Raw genomic sequence first — 18,814 nt, forward strand, 5'->3', positions numbered from 1 at the left:
AAAGGGGAAAGGGGAAAGGGGAAAGGGGAAAGGAAAGAAAATAGCTATTGGTCCTTGTTATGGTTTCTGCAAGATGGGGAACCGAAATGTTGTGCAGACCCAGATCTGGAAGGGGACACTTACTGTGTATCTGTTCACTACCTCAGCAGGTCAAAGTGAGGGACTTCTGTCTCATCCATCACTCTTACTTTATGTACTTCTTCCCACTGAGCTCTGACCAGCCCGTATTTTAGATGGAGAATGTGCTGAACACCCTGCTCTTAATGGAAATCCTCTACAGTAAAATGGACAACTCAATTCCCCTTATTAAGGGAAATGGTTTCCATGTCAATATGACTATTGCTCTCTCATTCCTCGATGTTGTACTTGGGCACACTGTCCCTGAGCACACAGACAAGCACCAAAAAACTCATGTTTACAGGTTACTGAAGAACAGTTGACTGATTAAGACTCCATCTTGCTCAGCTGAGCCACATGGGACTGTGCTAACAGCAAGAACAGGCAATGAACTTACAGACTTTATCTGCTGGGGTTAGACAAAAAGGGAATACTAATTCTACCCCAAACTACTCATGTAAAATGATGCCTTAAAGTTAGCCCTATTAACCGCTCTATAGCCAATTACTGAAAGATGTACTGGATCTACCTGATCTCCAAATGTATTCTCATTATTTGCAGCTTAAGAGTATTTTCCTAGAATAATGGAACGAGCTACCCAAGTCATGCAGAAATCCTGCAAAAACCCTTGTTCTCTTCCTGGTTTGCCAGTTTTTGATGCCCTAATCTACATCCCCTTTCAAGTCAGCGGTACTCTTTCAGGTACATTCACCTACACAGCATTATGGAAAATCTTGTATGCTCCCTCCCCACCATGAAACTTTCACGCTAAAAAAAGACCAAAAAAAAGACTTAATTACAAAACATCATACGTTCTGTAAACCTCCAGCAAGATTTATACTCATTATCTTTCCATGTGTCTATTCTCTCTCCCATACCCAGATTCTGAGCTGTTTCTATCAGCATCTCTCTAGTGAAACTGAGACCTCCCCGGCACCTGCAACCCATTCATTTTTGCCAGTGTATTTCCATCTTAACCAGGGAGTCAACAGATACTAGTGTTTTTCAAAAAATGGCAAATACCTCCAAACACTTAAGAAAAATAAAACAGTGCTACAATGAAAAATGTCTTACAAAGCAAATGTATCAAGCCTACAACCAGGTGAAAAAAAAAAAAAAAAAAAAAAAAGCACCAATTGCTTTTAAATCTATGCATTTATGCATCACCTTCTGTGTTTTCTAAAGCTCTGTGTATATTAGCAGGCAGAGGAGCAGAACTGGAGAGATAAACTGTTCATGTTTAGGACCTGATGTCCACAATCTGCACGTTTCTGGGGTTTGCATGTGCCAGCTTTAGTCTGATTCTGGACACAAATACCCATTAGCAGCTGGAGCACCCCAAGCGTTCTTCTGGAGCACATCACCTTGTTTAATTTCATCCTAAAGGAATCCAGTTTACACAGAAACTGTCGTAAGGTGCAAGCCAAAGTTCAATAAGTACAAGCAGGATTTGTTTCACTGGTATGCTTTTAATCCAATCTAAAATGCTACTTTGGCTTACCCAAACATTATTGCACTGCAACACTGAAATTACCGCAGACCAAAGGAATGCCAAAGGGCATGCAAACAGTTGGAGAATATTATGTCAGTGCAAGTATTTCCTCCCTAGAGGTAAGCAATGCCCAAATGCATTCAGCATCTCTCCCAACCCACTGCAGGGAAGATGGGAGAAAGATGCCTGACAAAAAGAAATGGAGCAAGTAATTAAGAGTAAATAGAATCACACCTTTGTAAGTTATAGTGGTTTAAAAGATATTAACAGCAGCAGGTAAGGACATTCATTTACTTTACACTTCCAATGTTTTATTTTGGCAGAAACTGCTGTTCCTTTCTAAAGTTAAAGGGAAGAGAAAAGGTTCTGTACTGAAGAACCATTTCATCTCAGGCAAGAAGTGGTATTAAGTCCACTTGGGCCGTAACTGAGGTGAACTAAAGAAAAAGAAGGCACTGTATTGCATTGCACTTGCCTAGCTTACATTTTAGAAAGGAACCTTTACCCACTCAGAAGTGAGGAAAGATTTATGAAGAATATAATTGACAGTTTCCTAAATACAAACAAAACATTTAAGAAAGTACAACATGAATGAAGGAAAGGATAAAGGGGAAAATTCACAAAGTTGGTTTTGGAGGGGGAGGGTTGCTCTGGTTTTGGTTCTTTTTTGTTGTTGTCTTGCTTCTTTCTTGTTATTTAGAATAAAAAGACCCACCCTGACCTAGATTCTCAGATGAGCTGGGTGCCCCATCCCCAAGGAAAAAATCATGCAGGGAGGTGACCAGAATGAGGGAGATAAACAAAGCTCAAGAAAACAACATTTCCAGTTGAGAAACTTATTTTTCCTTTACACACTGAATATATTCCCTCACTGACATGACATATGGCCCTACACATGCTTCTTTCTGAAATTATCTATTGTCTCTCTGTATGCATTGTATGGACGGAAACTCCAGATTTTCGGTTTTGGTGTTCAGGATGTAAATAAAGCAATAAGATATACTATGACCTGATACAAAGGACTGCACTGTGCTGCTCACCGAGTTAGTATGCTAAGCCTTCTTTCTTCAATTCTTCCTCTTCTTGGATAAGCAGGGTGGTTCTGCGCTACTAGCAAATACACTATGAGGAAGAAGAGAAGGAACTTTCTTTTCCCAAAGTCCTGTTCAAAGATGATACCATCTACCATGAAAAACAAGGCATTCTGCTACTATCTCTTTATATTTACAAGAATTAAAATAGCAGAGACCAGACATAAGAAGAATTTAGATTTCCTCTGATATCTCTGATGAGGATTATTTCATTTTCATTTGCTGACAAGTGCAGTCTTCAAGCTACAAGCTTAATATACATTAACATCATTAATGTTGTGGGATAGGAAATTAGAATGGGGAATTACTCTACTAGAATAAAAATCTATGAAATGTCTGTTTGCCACGGTTTCCACTGAAGACACCTTTCTGGCAGCTGAGACAGATTACCACAATGGCACTGTTGTTTAGCATGAGTATATTCCCTTCCACATCCTCGAAGATAACAACTTCTCAGTATATAATGAAATTACTGGATTGTGATGGAAGTATCAAAACACATGCACTTGTTATATATGTTATTGTCCTCTACTCAAAGACTCCTCTTACACTGTTTACAAAAGCTAGCATTGCATTCAATCAAATGAGGCAACATTCTTCAAATGATTAGCAATGAGGAAATAAGAGTAAGGAGACAAAGATGACAAAGGCAGTGTTTAGCTTACAAAGAGAAATACAACATTGGTAAAGAAAGGCAGAAGGACTGTTGGAATAAAAGTATTAGAAAAAACTCCGAGTATAGAAGATTAAAGATGGGGAACTGGGGGGAAAAGGTATGATACAGCAGAGATGTAATAAAACTGAAAGTAGAAAACAGTGAGACAGCTTTGAGAACTGCTCATGCAGAACAGAACAGTTTACAGCATCAAAAACATGTCTAAAAAGAGATTATAAAGGGGCCAAAATAACAGCTGAGGATGCAATCCAAATAGCCACCAACAAAAAGAAACTTCACTGGAGTCTTCATGAACCCATCCAGCTCAGCTTTCATCTTCCTTCCCTCTGTTGTCAGTAGTCACAAAATAAGAAGTGTAGGGTATTAACACTGCTACTTTCGACTATAACATCAAGCTCCTTTTCTATCCATAGTGACAGGACACAAAAAAAGGGGCAAATCCTACCTTCAGCACAGAATTGCTTGTAGAAACCCTTCAAGAAATACAAGATGCATATGCTATATATAGGTAGAAACCCTGTCTTTCTGGCAGTGGGTGAGCAAACCCCTTGCTTACAGTGACAGCTGACTTCAGGAATCTTTTCAGAACATGACTTATAATACTGGAGTTGTAGTTCTGTTTGTTAAGTCTGAAAACATGTCGCTACATGGAACGTTTGCTACCAAACCCTTGAGAAAATGCCAGTGAGGAAATCTGCATAACCACCTTTCATGCAGATTGAGTACTGCAGCCTGACCCATCTTACCATATACTAAAGGACTTTTTTTTATCTTTTTTTTTTTCCAGGATATAATGAAAATGATTATAGTGCAAATTATATGATTAGTACTGTAGACATTATTCATATAAGTAGTCCCACGGCTTTCTAGGGGAATATTCTTGTAAATAAGTACATTAGGAACAGGCTAGGATGTATAAATATTTTCAGCCATCTCAAGGACTGAAAGGTAACATGTATTCAATGTGCCACAATACAATGAACCTCTGAATTAAAAATAAAAAGGAACGTTTTGTAACTAATGCCCTTGCATAAGAGCTACCCACTCATTTCAAAGTTTCTGACTCTGTGAGCTTATTACCTTGAGAAGATTTAAATTTATATTTATGCTTGATGACATCTAATTACTTGATACAATCATCTGTGCCCTAGAACAATAAGTCCTTGCCTAAACTTTTCAGTAGGATTTTGTTATTTTGCAGTTCACACAGGGACGTTGCAGGATTCTTCATAAATCAGGTAAGAATGCCTAAAACAACATTTCCAGCAGGGACAACTAAGATTTTCTGTACATTTTCTTACTGATACCACCCAACTCTTACAGGCATCTTGTGTTTGTTTAGAACTTTCATTAGACCATCCAATCTGAACAGTTCTACCATAAAATTTAAAACTGCAGCACATCATTACTCCTAATTAAGCGCACTTAAGCTCAAATCCTTCCTCTGAAAGACTCCCCTAATATATATTAAATGCATTGATTTAAGCAGTCTCTGAAGCCTTAGGATAGGAAAGGGGGAAAAGAAGCCAGCAGTCCCTGTGCAGGCAGGAGCAGAAAGAACAAACACTGAGGCTGAACGATCAGTTGCACTGGCAGTGTTTGATTTAGTTTCTAGCACTCGGCCAGCATTCCAAACAAGTTTAATGGTTTTCCCACTAGCATTTAGAATTCTGTTCTTATTCTCAAAAAGAAAGCTAATATTTGCCCTGTTTGTTTTCTGGAAAGCTACAAAATGTGGTTTGTTTTGTTTTTTCCATTCCCGAGGGAATGTAAATTGTAAATATTGCCCCAGACGGTCTAAAATAATGCCCCAAAGCCCTTAAAGAATCTTTATTCTCTTTAAGTCATAACATTGCATAATACTTCCTAACTGATTTTCTTAAGACATCATCCTCCAAACATCAGAGGGCTTTTATCTTGGTTGAGAATCATTTGAAAATATTTACAGATTCTCTGCATAAATGATACATAGTAAGTTATGTAACTGTTGCCAACAATGCTAAGAACTATTAGAAAAGGTCTTTTAGCTTCAGCCTCAGATCTGTAGGTCATCCACTGTCCTTCCTAATGGATAAATACAGTAATTTATCATCATCAGTCACCATCAGCATTGTTCTTTTTACTATCATATATTCATGAACATTATTCGATGCAGCTGAGTGGAGCGCAAAAGAAGTGTATGATTAAAGTGGAAAGCTACAGAATTTGAGACAGCTGAAATCTTGTGGCTAATGCATGGACTTGAAAAAATGACATAGGTCTTCTAACAGTTACAAACACAGCATCAAACAACTGCAGCTACCCACTAGCAGGACACAGGCATTTGCCTCAGCAGTAGAGTCTGTCCATGTCTTCCAATGCAATGTTAGAGAAAGTATAATATGAGAAGTATGGACTTGTACACTTAAAAGTTTTCCATAAGTGAAGCATATTTCAAGCTCTAATAGTTTAAAAAAACAACAACAATAACAACTAAGCTACTTCTCTAGGGATCACAAGTTAAATGCATCCTTACAACCACTATGGAAAGAAAGCTTTTGTTCATGTTTGTGAGTCAGTAACATATGTGTGTAATCTCTGAATGCCCTCAAGTTACTAAAAAATGCTAAGATGATGGCTTTCAAAATTCTACAACAACATCAAACAACATCTCAGCGTGCTTAAAGAGTTCCTCCCTCTTGTTAATTATCAGAATAGCTTGCCTGAAGCAATACCCTCAGTTGGAAAATATTGGAAAGAAACACAGAAAGTAGGTTTTAAAATAACTAATGCAGTACTTATGCTCAAATATCTGAGGCTACTATGTAACCTACAGCGTGCCTGTAACTCACTGCAACCCAGAATAGCCAAAAAGATTACCCTATTTCCCAGGTTTTGCATTTCTGCAGTGAGTAATCCCTTTAATCCACCTGCGAAGTGGAGGGCTCCAAATGCTGAGTAACCAGGTGCTGAGCTACACTGATTCCTGCACTCTATTTTGAAAGATAAAGACATGGGAGCCATGATGGGAAAGTGCAAGGAGCAAGAGAGCATGGGTACCATTGCCTTGGTTTATGTCTGCCAAGAGACACCTCTTCACAGCAGTGTTCCTTGCAGGTGCCCTGGACAGATCAAGCATTGGAAATTCTTTGGAAAGCATTCTGCATTAGGAAAGAGAGTTTCTTAAGAGAAACTCTTAACTTCTGAAATTGAGAGGTACAGAGAAACACATTTGTGTGCTATACAGCCACCAACAAAAATAAATAAATAAAAATTGCTGCTTGCTTGAGCTACACAAGATCCTACATGCAAATAGACTACTTATAAAATATCACATGAAATGATGTTTCTCAATTAACATGAGAAGCACTTCACCAAAATTGAGATCCTACTTGCCCCTTCTCCACAGAGATCACATTAGAAGACTAGAAATGTAATGAAGACTGAAGATGAGCTTCAGGATTTTTGTGCTGATCCCCACAATCAGGTACGTGACTGAACTACATCTCAACAGCCACATGGGAAAGAGAAAGCACATCAAGACCATGCGTAGTATTTAAAAGATGCATACTCCTTTCCCTCCCCTAGATCCTGAACCCTGAACGATATTCCAAACCACCACTATTAATACTTTCTACATAAGCTTCTTGTGCTACCGGTCATATATTAAACAGATACTGCAAGTCTCTAATATTTCTTTCTGGATCAAGCATGGGAATAGCATGGCATATATATAGTGTAAGAAATAGAATGTAAATGTTAAAGCTACGATTCAGATGTTAACTCTTTAAGAAATATTATGGGCATAATAATATAACCTTATTTCTCTCCTTTTATTGGCTTTTTTTTTTTACCTGATGCTTTTGACATTATGTTGAACCCTGCACACCAGCACATTTGATATATTGCCACAATATAACAAGTACAAAATTCTGCTAGGTGGGTAAGAAAGAAAAATGCGAAGTCACTTTGGGTTATGTACTAGAACAGAATTTCTTATCCCAGATTGAAGCTAACTCTAAACTCAATCAAAAAGCAGAGGACATGGATCTGACTACCTAAATAATCTCTCATGTTATTGGAACTGCTGTAAGTATACAATTAAGACTTCAAGCTTTTTCCTGACCCACTGAGCTCAAAATTACCTCAGTGGGGCAGGGAAGAGCCCTTTCACCTTGGTAAAACCACCTTAAGATAAATACTGCTTTGGACAAACACAACAATCCATCAGCATTTTTCCCACTGCAAGACCAGAGTCTAATCTGGGGAAACGCAATGAAGGAAGACCTAAAAATATAAACCATTCTAGCCTTAGTCACTGAAAAATAAAATACAGATTGTTCTCTTTTGTTCAGATATACTTGCAGAATATGTCCTTTGCCTGGTGACGACAGAAAGTGGTCCTGAGACAGAAAAAATCCAACCTCTTAACCAGGACAGTCATGAAGCTATGTGCCTGTATGTATACTGAATATGTAATTCATATGCTTATCAAATTATTTCCCTATTTAATTCAACACAATGTAGTCTCATTTCATTTCTGCTCACCTGTTTTGAAGCACAAGAATGCAGTAGTTTGTAAGTGACAAACAGTAAAGAAACAATCTTTTTTTTTTTTTTTTTTTTTTTTTGTATTTTAAAATCGATTTTTAAAAGTCCTTAAGCTGAGTAAGAGAAGCTCAGGAGAGGATGGTTATAAATTTCAAAGGTCTGTCTTCTATATACACAAAGAACAGCAAGCAGCACCAGGTGGTGTAGATCATCTGGTTTTGTGTAAACAGACTGAAGCCTCACAAAGGTAATACCTAGAGGAATTATTTTAGTTTTTCATCTGCAAAGACAGCAACATTCATCAACCAGCAAGTCATAGAGGTACATTATATTTCTCAAATATGTTGTGTCCACTGACTACCGAATGGTTGTTCTTTCTAAAAACAATCACTAAACATCATTGTCTAAGACCCTGGGACAGTTCCTAAAAACTATGAGATTAAAAACACCCTTTTTTGTACTCCCTCTTGTACAGGAGGAGCCAGATTTGCTTCCGACACAGCTCAAGTGACACAAGTCTGAGCCCTTTGATAGAGCTTTCCAGAAATGAGGAGAAACACAAGTAATTTACAGCTATTTCCCTTCTACAGTTATATCATCAGAATATAAAACTGTAATTTTAGCAATAAATATGAGTCATCATTTAGCAAAGAGTTGAGAATAAATCTGGCTAATTTATCAAACCAATTGCTGAAACATCAATAGTGCTGTTAATGGAAGTTGTTATTAGATGCCTTCACCCAGGGGAGAGTTGCTTTAAAAATACCATCAAGGGAAGTGTTGGATATGAAGTTGTATCCAATTTATTTATAAGCTGATAGCTATGGATGCTTCAATCAGTCGATCCAAGCTTTTATTTAAGTGGAGAGTCCCAGCATTAGCCTGCTATAATTTGAAACTGCAGCTCAGGTCCCAAGCCTATAAATTTACCACAAATGCATCAGCTTCAGTAGGACTGTTCTCAGGAGTGTTTGTATACCAGACTTTGAAATCAGAAAGGAGATTTACTCTTAGAAAATCCTGGTGCAATTCCTTACTTCTTCTTAGACTGTCCGCAGGCCCAACCACTTCTATACCAGCAAAGCTTTGCCGCTCATGGTATCTCAAGAAGCCCTCTCCATGCCGATGTGGCTTATCGTTAGAAATAAGTAAGTGAACTGCAGTCATCACCTCTAGCGAGGCTACAAGTTTATACAAGTTCATCAAGCAAAATTAAATGTCAAGTAAGAGTACCCTGACAGAGATGGAGTTCTTGAAGGCCCTAAGACAGCTACATCTGCCAGATGGACCAGTCACTGACAGTGCTTTGGGCTATGGAAAACTGTGGAGGATGTACAAGCCCCTGTTCATTCTTCTGCCCATTCCCACCACAGCTGCAGCCAGCTCAACCACAAAAAGCTAAAAGCTTCTTCTGCCCATAATATCCCCCTGCTAAGGTCACAGCCTTAGCCTGCTGTACTAAGAACATTTTCCAACATAAACCTGGTATCATACCACCCATGCCCAGGCCAGAAACTCAATGTTCTGTTCGTGCCTCACTCAACAGTGAGCTCATAGCAGGATTTAGGCCCACACCCCTACTGCTACCATTTAAACCCATAGGAAGATTTGCCATCCACTGAAAGCAACATTATTTTTTTTTTTAAGTGACGTCATTATCAACTGCACAGAATGACATCCCTGGCATCTATGGCAACAGGCAATCAAAACTGATTTAATATCTACTTTTACCAGGAAAACCAAACTTGGTCTGGAGGAAGCTGATGCAAACACACAGGACTTGGCACTCATGCTCCGCGCAGTCAGGCACAGTAGAGAGCCCAGTGGTGTCCCCATCCACCACTGGGAGAAGCTAAGAATTCATAATAACATTCCTATACTTAGGATAAATTCTTAATACTTGGAGTGTTTTAAATGGCATACTTACTGCCATTCCTCATTATGACCTAAAAGAGCAGTCAAACGAGTCATTTTGGTATATAATACTAGGACTGCTCTGAAAAGATTTCCACCCACTAACAACACAAACCCATTCTGGCAATTCAGCACATCTGAGCTGAATACGAAGGGATAAAGACTGGTTAAGTTCAAGTACTTTTTATTGTGTCTAGAAGCAGTATCTCTCTAAAGCAAAACAATGCTCATGAAATTTATGAGTTCTGTGAATCTCTGCTACCCAAAATGATCTCGACTTTTCCATAAATTCTAGTATTTGCATGAAATTTAGGTACTGATGCATTGCCTATCTTCCTTTTCCAGATAACATGACTTATGCAATTAATTTATTTGAGATACCAGACCGCTCCTCAAACTCAAATGTATTATGTTATCAATATTACACAGAGATGTGTCAGAAGGCATATACTTTCCAGCAAAGAGAACCCGTCTTTAAATATAGCCAGACGCTAGGTGCCTTGATATAGGAAGGACTACCCACAGCCTGAACGAACAGCCCCTGCAGGACTGGATACCGGGCTAGATAGGCTTTCTGAACCGCAGCCGTGCACAGCAGCTCGTCTTGGTGATGTTTTTCACCCGGTATCAGCATACCAGGGGAAAATTAAGCTGTGCAAAGGCACGCAACAGAGACTGAAAATGTGGGATGCAGATAGCTATGCTCCGCAAGCCCGCGTTCGGAGTTAAAAACACTAAAAAAGGGTGGAAAAAAAAAAAAAAAAAAAAAAAACACCACCACTCCTGGTGTCAGAAATACGGTCCGAGCTAGCCCGTGTCAGGTGTTTGTGGGCAGGGGATGGCTCCGCAACCCGGGCCTCCCGCGGGGCCGCCCCTGCAGCATCGGCAGCGCCCGGCCGCTGCCCCCGACCCCTCTCGGCTGCGTCGCCCTGGAGCAGCAGCCGCAGGGCTGTGGTAGCGAAAAACTTGGCTTTGGCGGTGCTGAGAGCCCAGCTCAGCTCTGCCCCCGCCAGCCGCCCTCCTCACGCTGATGTTGCCCGAGCCGATCTCGTTCCGCAGCGCCCCGGTGCCGAGAGGAGCGGGGATGCCCGGCGGTCCCGGTCCCCGCTTCCAGAGGCTCGGCTGCCGCCGGGGTGCGGGCAAACCCCCCCGGGAACCCCTCCCCGAGCCAAGCGGGGCCGCTCCCGATCCATCTCGCCCCCGGCTGCGGTACGGAGCCGGCCCCACGGTGGCTCCGCCACTGGCACTGGGCGCACCCCGCTTCCCCCGGCGCTCAGCAGCACCCGGCTCTGCGGGACAGGATCCCACCGCTCACGGCTCCCGCCACCCTAATAAAGCGGAGCACAAACTCCTGCGGGACCCCGGGAGCTTCCCGGCAGCCCCCGATGGTTCTGCCCCTCGCTGGGGTCCCCGCACAGCTGCCTCCCCTCTCCAGCCCCCCAGGGATGCTAAGCGGGGCTCCGGCCCCTCCGCCCCGAGGGTCGCCCTCTACCACCCCATCACTTGCGCCCGTCTCGGCGCAACTTCGCCGGGACAGCGGCCGCCCTCTCCCCGTTCCCTCGGCGCCTCGGGTCCCACCTGGTCGGGCTGCGGCGGCGGCGGGTTCCCCCTGCCGGGGTGCGCCGGCTGCTCCTTCATGGCTGTCATCGCAGGGGGCTCGGCTCGGCTCGCCTGGGCTGCTCTCGCCGCCTCTCGCTGCCGCTACGGCCCCGGGCAGCCCTCCCCGGGCGCCAGCCGCATGTCACCAGCCTCCCCTGGAAGTGGCGCGGCGGCGGATGGAGGAGGAGGGAGAAGAGGAGGAAGGAGGAGAAATAAGAAGGGGGGCGCGGGGCTGCCTCTACCGCAGCGCCTCCGCTGCTTAGGGGGCGCCCGGCACCGCCGTGCCCCGCACCGGGGGCTGCCCGAGCATCACCGCCGGGCGCCGGCCGCGGAGCGCCCCGCTCCTCCCGCACCGCTCCGCTCCGCCCGCCGGGGGCCGGCCCGCCTCGTCCCGCCGCCGAGCAGCCAGCAGGTGTCACAGCGGTGCCCGCCGGCCTGGGAGAGACCATTCCGGCAGCATGGCACGGGGGCGGTACAGCCCCACCGCCCCCGGCCCCAGTGCCCCGAGAGGCGCCGCACGGTGCACACAGATCGCGGTCCCGGGGGCTGTGCGCTAGTGTCCTTGTAGCCGGCTACAAGGGGTTTTATTTTGGAAGGGTTGATAACGGGGGAGGTTTGTTTCTAAGCACGGGAAAGGTAAAGGTAGGTGGTAGCCCAAGGGATGGTGGCCACGAGTCAGTGAGCATTGTAAAGGAAGGAGAGAGTCAGAGCATGGAGGATTGGGGTGGGCTGGTTGGTGATCCTGACAAACAGAACTGTCACTGTGCAGGAGGGGGTGTGCTGGGGGGGCAGCGCAGGACTGGTGGGGACAGCCCCTGCAAGCATAGGTCCCTCCAAGTGCCAGGTGGAAGGGAAGCTTGGAGCACATACCATGAGAAGTGGTGGGTCGCACTATTTTCCACCGAACTGAGAAGAAAGGTCAGTTCCAACTGGGTGGCACAAGCAATTAATAGCAGTGACAATGACCAAGATTTCAGCCTAGAGTAGGAACACAGGACTTAGGAATTACAGCCCAGTCAGCCCCACAACACAGAGCACTGAGCATTATTTCCGCATCACCCACCACTGCATCAACTCCTCCACCAAGAACAGACGCAATTTCGTTTCAAGCTCCAATAAAAGTTCTACAGAAAATAATCAGATGAACTTTGCAAGCACCTAGCCGAAAACTAGATGCTGACTAATAGCCACCATTAATTTGTCAAGCGCAGACCATGTCAAACAAATCTAATTTCTTTCCTTAATAGGGTAACAGGCCTGTGGATAGGAGAGCAGTAAATGTCATCTATCTTGATTTAGAAGGGCTTCCAGCACTGCCTTCCAGGACAGTTTAGCGAGATAGAGAAACATCATGTGCATAAAACTGAGTATCTGATCATCTCCCGCAGCTACCAGCCACAAGGCAAGCAGCAAGGGGCCCCCAATGACCCCCTGAAGGGGAGCTGCCCATGTTCCCACCAGTACCAGGGTGGTGGAGCATGTTGAAATGGATTCACGAGCAGTGTGAAGCTGAGGAGGATGAGCAGCATCTTGGAGAACACCAGCAGAGCTGAAAGGAACTGAACCTGGGCTCAAAGACTTGCAATTGAGTCAGAAAGGGTGTGTGCAAGGGATGGAGAACAGCAGGCTGGAGCACTTTTTTGGATGAGAATCAGGGAGTTATGGAGGATCTCATCAGGACACTGCCTTACATTCAGTTCTGTCATGAACATGACAGTGCCCTGTGACACAGGAAGAAATCCTGACCTTGTCAATGGTGGCAGAGCACTGGACAGCATATACAGGGGCAGAGTCAGCAAATGCACCGCGACACAGACGTGTAGCAAAGATAACCAGAGGGCTGGCATACACACCCTCTGAAGAAAAGCTGAAAACTGTTGGGATCAGTTAGCATAAAGGAGAGAAAATTGATGGCAGATACAGAAATACTGGTTGAATGCTTAAAAGGTACTGTGAAAGAATGAAAAGAATCTCTTGTGTACAAAGTGGATGGAATAAATAGTAGGTTTAAAAAACAGGAAGAAAGATACATGTGGAATATGAGGAAAAAAACACATTTCCAAATGGTGGGGCAGGAGCAAAGCAGTGGCATGGGCTACCTGTAGAGGTCTGGGGGCCTCCAGCCCCGAAGCTGGATAAAAACATCTCCCCAGAGCATGAGGAGTACAGATGGTGCCACCTAAGGTAGAAGAACTGTCTAAATTTAGCAATGATCTCTTCCTTTCCAGTATGATGCCGAAGCTCACCTGCAGCCCACTGCATGCGACCCACCTTCAGGAGCTCACGGCGAGGACATACGTTACTGACCCCAGTTGTCAGTCTGTGAGGTTGCTTCCTCTCAGCCCAGGAATCAGCCATTCCTGCACTTACCTCAACACCATCCCTGCTGTTACCCCTCCATTTCACATCCATTTCACATCCTTATTTTCTCTCTCTCAGTTCCTTACCTAACAAACTTCTCTATTGCTGCTGCTGTCAGCCCTGTCCCTTTACATTCTTGCCCTCTGCTGCTGTTTCTTTTTGTATAACAATTGTGCCATGTGAAGAAAAAGCAGAAAGGGCAACCAAGACAGCATCTTTTGCACATCGATCCCCCCTGCTCTGTTTTACTTCTCTAGAGCAGCCTTTGCTGCCAATCCTTCATTTCTGCTGGCTGTGTGCTGCAGGACTGAGGATCTTATTTTTTCTGGGCAGTGCATAACAGGCAGAGACTTAGATTTTGCCTGTGGCCTCTAGGTGCTACAGTAATACAAATAATAAGCCTCAGAAACAGACATGTTCTGATTCATGCTGTTTATGGCACAGGTCTATTGTAACTCTACTAATTACCAAGCCCCTATCGGAGCTAAAGAATTCTAATGATTTAGGGTTTGAATGGGTATGTTTCAAAGAGAGATTGCTTTCAGCTTGGTTTTGATGAGATCCATTGTGTTGGAGCTCCACTATCAATCAAGAAGGAAAAAGACATTAGCAGTCAGTTTAGCTGAAGTTTGGTTATTCACTATATTCACAGTGAGTTTTCTCACTATAATGGGATGCGATCTGCAGCACTGGTTTCATTAAAGGTCATGCGTGCTGCTTGTTGGGTATTCAGAAATCAATCTGAACTATTTGAAACAAGTATTTGGGGGCTAGGAGTTTGGGGAGTGGCTCTATACACACAGAGTAAACTAAAGCTTCTTAAAATAAATACCTAATTAATAATCACTAGTTAATAATTAATTAACAATCTCAGTCTCATTAATAACACTCAATCATCACTTTTATCATTATTTTTGAATGCCAGTTCTTTGGTTAGTAGTATGGCTTGGAGATAACAAATTAATTCAGTACTTTTCAGTACTGCCTGCACAAAATTTTATTTAGGTCTTTTTTTTTTCCTTCTTCCCCCTTTTAATTACTGTTCAAAGTCATTTGACTGGATTGTTTAAAAGAACAGTTGTTTTATAGCCAGTAATGGGACACATCTTTGAAACAGGAGCCTGGTACTAAAACTAATGCCATATGGGTAAAAGCCATTAAGGTGTACAGTATTTATGGCAGTTTCTTGTACCATTTGCACCAAAACACCTCGTTGTATCAGCAGGAAAATCATTTACATGTCTTCTAAAGGCTTGGGTGAAATAGCTGTGAAAAGAAATGGAATTGTGTTCTCATTAAGTTCTTTAGAGAGCCATTGCATTAATTCATATAAGTTACCAACTGACCTGCTATCCTACAACCTGCTTGTTATTTTCTCCATTTTCCTCATCATACACAAGATCTGGGTGCACAAACCAAGATGTAACACCAGTATTTTACCATCCACACAAATAGAATATGGAATCCATCGGAGCATTCCTCACTAGTCACAGCATGCATTGTGTGCCAACTCAATATCATTGACTTTTCATTGGCAGAGCAGGTTCATGCACAGTGCCAATTTTGGACATCCAGGAGGTGAGCCAGGAGCCTGGTAGGGGTGTAAAAGGGCAGGACATACGTGCAAAGCAAAGGATGCTCCGAACAAGGGCAATTCTGTCTTAAGAAACCCAGTAGCCCACATGGTCCTGTCTCTCCAGAGATTTACCTGCAGAGCACCTGACACACTGAAGGTCTCTTCCCTTTCTCAGGGAAGGGGTTTATCTTTTGGTAAGTCTGCTTATGGGGCATTTTACAAGGACAAAACCAGGATGAGTGGAACTGGTTGTTTTGCTTTCTGCTTATTTTCGATGGCACTCTGCACTGAGTAATTGAGATCTGTACAGCTCAGTGAAGATGTAAATACTACTTGACCGCTAATTATAAGCATTGCCATAAAAATAAAAAGCCCATTAAATCTTCTACATCCAATTGACCCATTCCTAAAAACAGCTTCTGCTTTTTTGCCATTAAGCCAATTGAGTGAGATCAAAAGGGTTTCACAACCTGCACCAGCCAGGAACTTCAGGTGTTTTTTCATCTCTTTTTCACCTCAGCATCGTGCCACCTAGGACAAGGCTGCAGTCACCCTACCCACACCCTCCATGCATCCTGGCGCTGAGGAGTTTCTGAAATCTGTAAGGTCAAGGCTTGAGAGTTTCTCTGTGGCTTTTTTAAAATCAGATCTTATGAATATACTCTGATTATGGATTTCTGATTCCTCTTAAATCTGTAGCAACCAGCCTAAAAAAAAAAAATCCTTGAAGTTATAAAGGTGAACTTAAAAATCAAACTAATGTAATCAAACCCAGGAAAAGTTAGGCTGATTGCTCTTTGCTGGTGTTGTAAGTGGAGCTGCGGGCTTCCAAAACTAAAAATACTTGAGGGGAACCACTCAGAAGTACATAAACCTGACAAACAGACAGGATGTGGGTTTGTACAGAGGGCTTTGGTTTTAAATGACAGAATATCTGAAATTTCCCACTTAAATTCTTTTAGAGGGGAAAATTCCAGTCACCTTCTGCATTCAGAACACCTTATATTCTAGTGTCTGTTTCAATGAAAGGCTATTTTCTTTGCAAATAAATTGTACTTGTGTTTTTCTCTTCTTGTCTTGTTTTAGAAAAGCAATCGGTGCAAACACTGAATTAATACAAATAAATGCAAATATATTCCAGCAAGGTAGTTACAGGACTTATTAAAACACACGTGCAAATATTTCAGCTAAACTATACTGAACAGGGCCATATTTCCAAAAATACCTCTCACTAACCGGTAAAATGCACAGTCAGCATTCAGGAACGTTTGAAGAAATGGTTCATAGCAGAAGAGCACAGGAACCATGATTTCACCACCTCCGATTACCTAATGACGTATAGAATCGTAAACCACAGTGGTTTCCAAGAGAAATGGGGACATTCAAATACGTATATCCAACACCAGTCTGAAATGCAGGTGGCTGCAACAGTCACCACGTGCCACTGTAGGTGTCCAGAGGTATCCGGACCTGCAGAGAGTCCTGCAGGACCTTCCACCCTGACCTCACTGGGGGTAGCAGCCAGAAGCCAGGTGTCATTACAGAGCACATCCTTACTGTGACCCAGAGAGATCTCATACGCTCAGAGGAAACGTTTTGGCTTGCCACAGTTCTAGTCAACTTGCTTGATTATATTCAGGAAACATTCCTCCTTACCAATGTTGCAAGGAGGAAAATTGCAAAACTTAACTATGAAGTGAAAAACAATGTAGTAAGTATATGCTGATAATAACAGTATATAATACATATAACAGTATACATTGATAATAACAGAAGTAAAAAATAATTGAAGCCAGAAAATCAAAGAAAATACTTCAATAGCCATGCCCTTTACTTTCTTCCCCCTTTGTAAAACATTGTAAAAATCTGCATAATCCCACAGACCTTTTTGATCAGACTTCATTCCTGCATGACATATTTTGTCATGTGAAATATTTTCCAACCAGCTCTAATTCTCTCAACAAATAAATCAACAAACATTATGATGCTAACGACTACAAACCAATTTTCTATTGAGAACTATATTTTCCTTTAAAACAGAGACGTTCTGTGCATTTTATTTCTAAAAAGCATCTAACACAGTTTTTTTCTAAAAGCAGTAACTGTGCCTGGCCACCATAATTCTACGATCTCTTAAAATACTGGCAGAAGGAACTGCAAATCAGTGAGGCCTGTTCTCTATTCAGTACCTTTAATTCTGATTATGAGGCATTGAATAGTGTAGGTTTTATAATCCTGGAAGACTTATTCCTAGGTCAAAGGGAAGGATAAAAGATTTTGTACACAATTATAGCACTGAGCTTTTTTCCATAATGATATTACAATAAGAAATGGAGCTGTCACAGAACTATATGATAAGAGCCTATTCATCCATAACACACATTATATAATGGAAGGTATCAAGCACTTGTATAATAACACACATATATATTATTGAAGATTTGTATAATACTTTTTTTTTTTTTCCCTAAAAAGGATCTGAAATTGTTTTACAAACTGACACACAAATTATCCATGCAGAAAGTTATTCATCCATCAGGGAAGCACAGCTACAGCCCAAGGCAAAGAAGGGCAACTGCATAATACAAGCAAAAATCTTCAGCAAATGAAGAAAGTCTTCTCCAGTCAAGAGCACAAGGAAGACATTAAGTAAACAGCATGTAAATGCATGAGATTTAGGAAGAACCTTGCTTTTAACATCCGAGTTCTTTAAAAAAAAAAAAATACAGCAGGATGTCACATTGGCCATCACAATATTAAGTGTAAGTATCCTCTTAACAATGTTTAGTGCAGTAATAATAGTTATAATCCTAATATTAAATATTAAGAATTTATAAGAATATTATTAAAAAACAGCAGTGCAATGAATCCAGCCTCATACTGGAGAACTGACTCAGAAAGAAGCACTCTATCATCTCCTGACAATGAAACAGACCACATTTGGGGGACACTAAGCAGGTAAATTTAAGAGGATGATTGAGAACTTAAACACTGGTGGAGGGCCTGGATAAGCTACACATACCAGAGGGTTTATCCAAGCATAATTTCATATTATTTCCCTGCTAAAACAACAAAGTATTTGAAAAACAAAAAAGTAACCCCCATACAACACTGCCATTTGAACTTCAAGTGGCTGAGCTCCCACTTCACTCTGAGTTCTGATCGCGGTGACCAGACATTTTCTTTGGAAAACAGTCTCTAATATCTTCACAGCATTTTCAGCTTGGCAGTCATTTTCGCACTTTTGCTCAGTAAAGAAGGTAGCACAGATACTTAAGGGTGCTTACAGAAGTCATAGAATGTGATTTGAGGCAAAAGAGAGCGCTTTCTCTTTCAATATAATTATCAAGAGTCTCTAATTAGAAGCAAACTTCGTAAGAACAATGCAGACAGTGGGAAAGTTAATAGCACTGGAGTATTAGGAGGATCCATTAAGAAGTGTTACAGAAACTCTGGGA

At 42.2% G+C, this 18,814-nt stretch overlaps 1 protein-coding gene across 5 annotated transcripts in view; it reads right to left on the reverse strand.

The window, feature by feature from the left end:
- DPP10 (dipeptidyl peptidase like 10) overlaps window positions 1-18,814 on the reverse strand; it is a 471,329-nt gene that overhangs the window by 238,018 nt on the left and 214,497 nt on the right. The window contains exon 1 of one of the 5 annotated variants that reach the window (XM_068687292.1): window positions 11,399-11,806. The exons of the other annotated variants lie outside the window; for them this stretch is intronic. Within the exon in view, the coding sequence (XP_068543393.1) occupies window positions 11,399-11,467 (69 nt within the window). The 5' untranslated portion in view covers window positions 11,468-11,806. Of the gene's footprint in view, window positions 1-11,398; window positions 11,807-18,814 lie in introns of those variants that run through there. 5 annotated transcript variants of the gene reach the window in all.

This window comes from Anas acuta, chromosome 6 (genome assembly GCF_963932015.1).
Source record: "Anas acuta chromosome 6, bAnaAcu1.1, whole genome shotgun sequence".
Classification (NCBI taxonomy): Eukaryota; Metazoa; Chordata; class Aves; order Anseriformes; family Anatidae; genus Anas; species Anas acuta.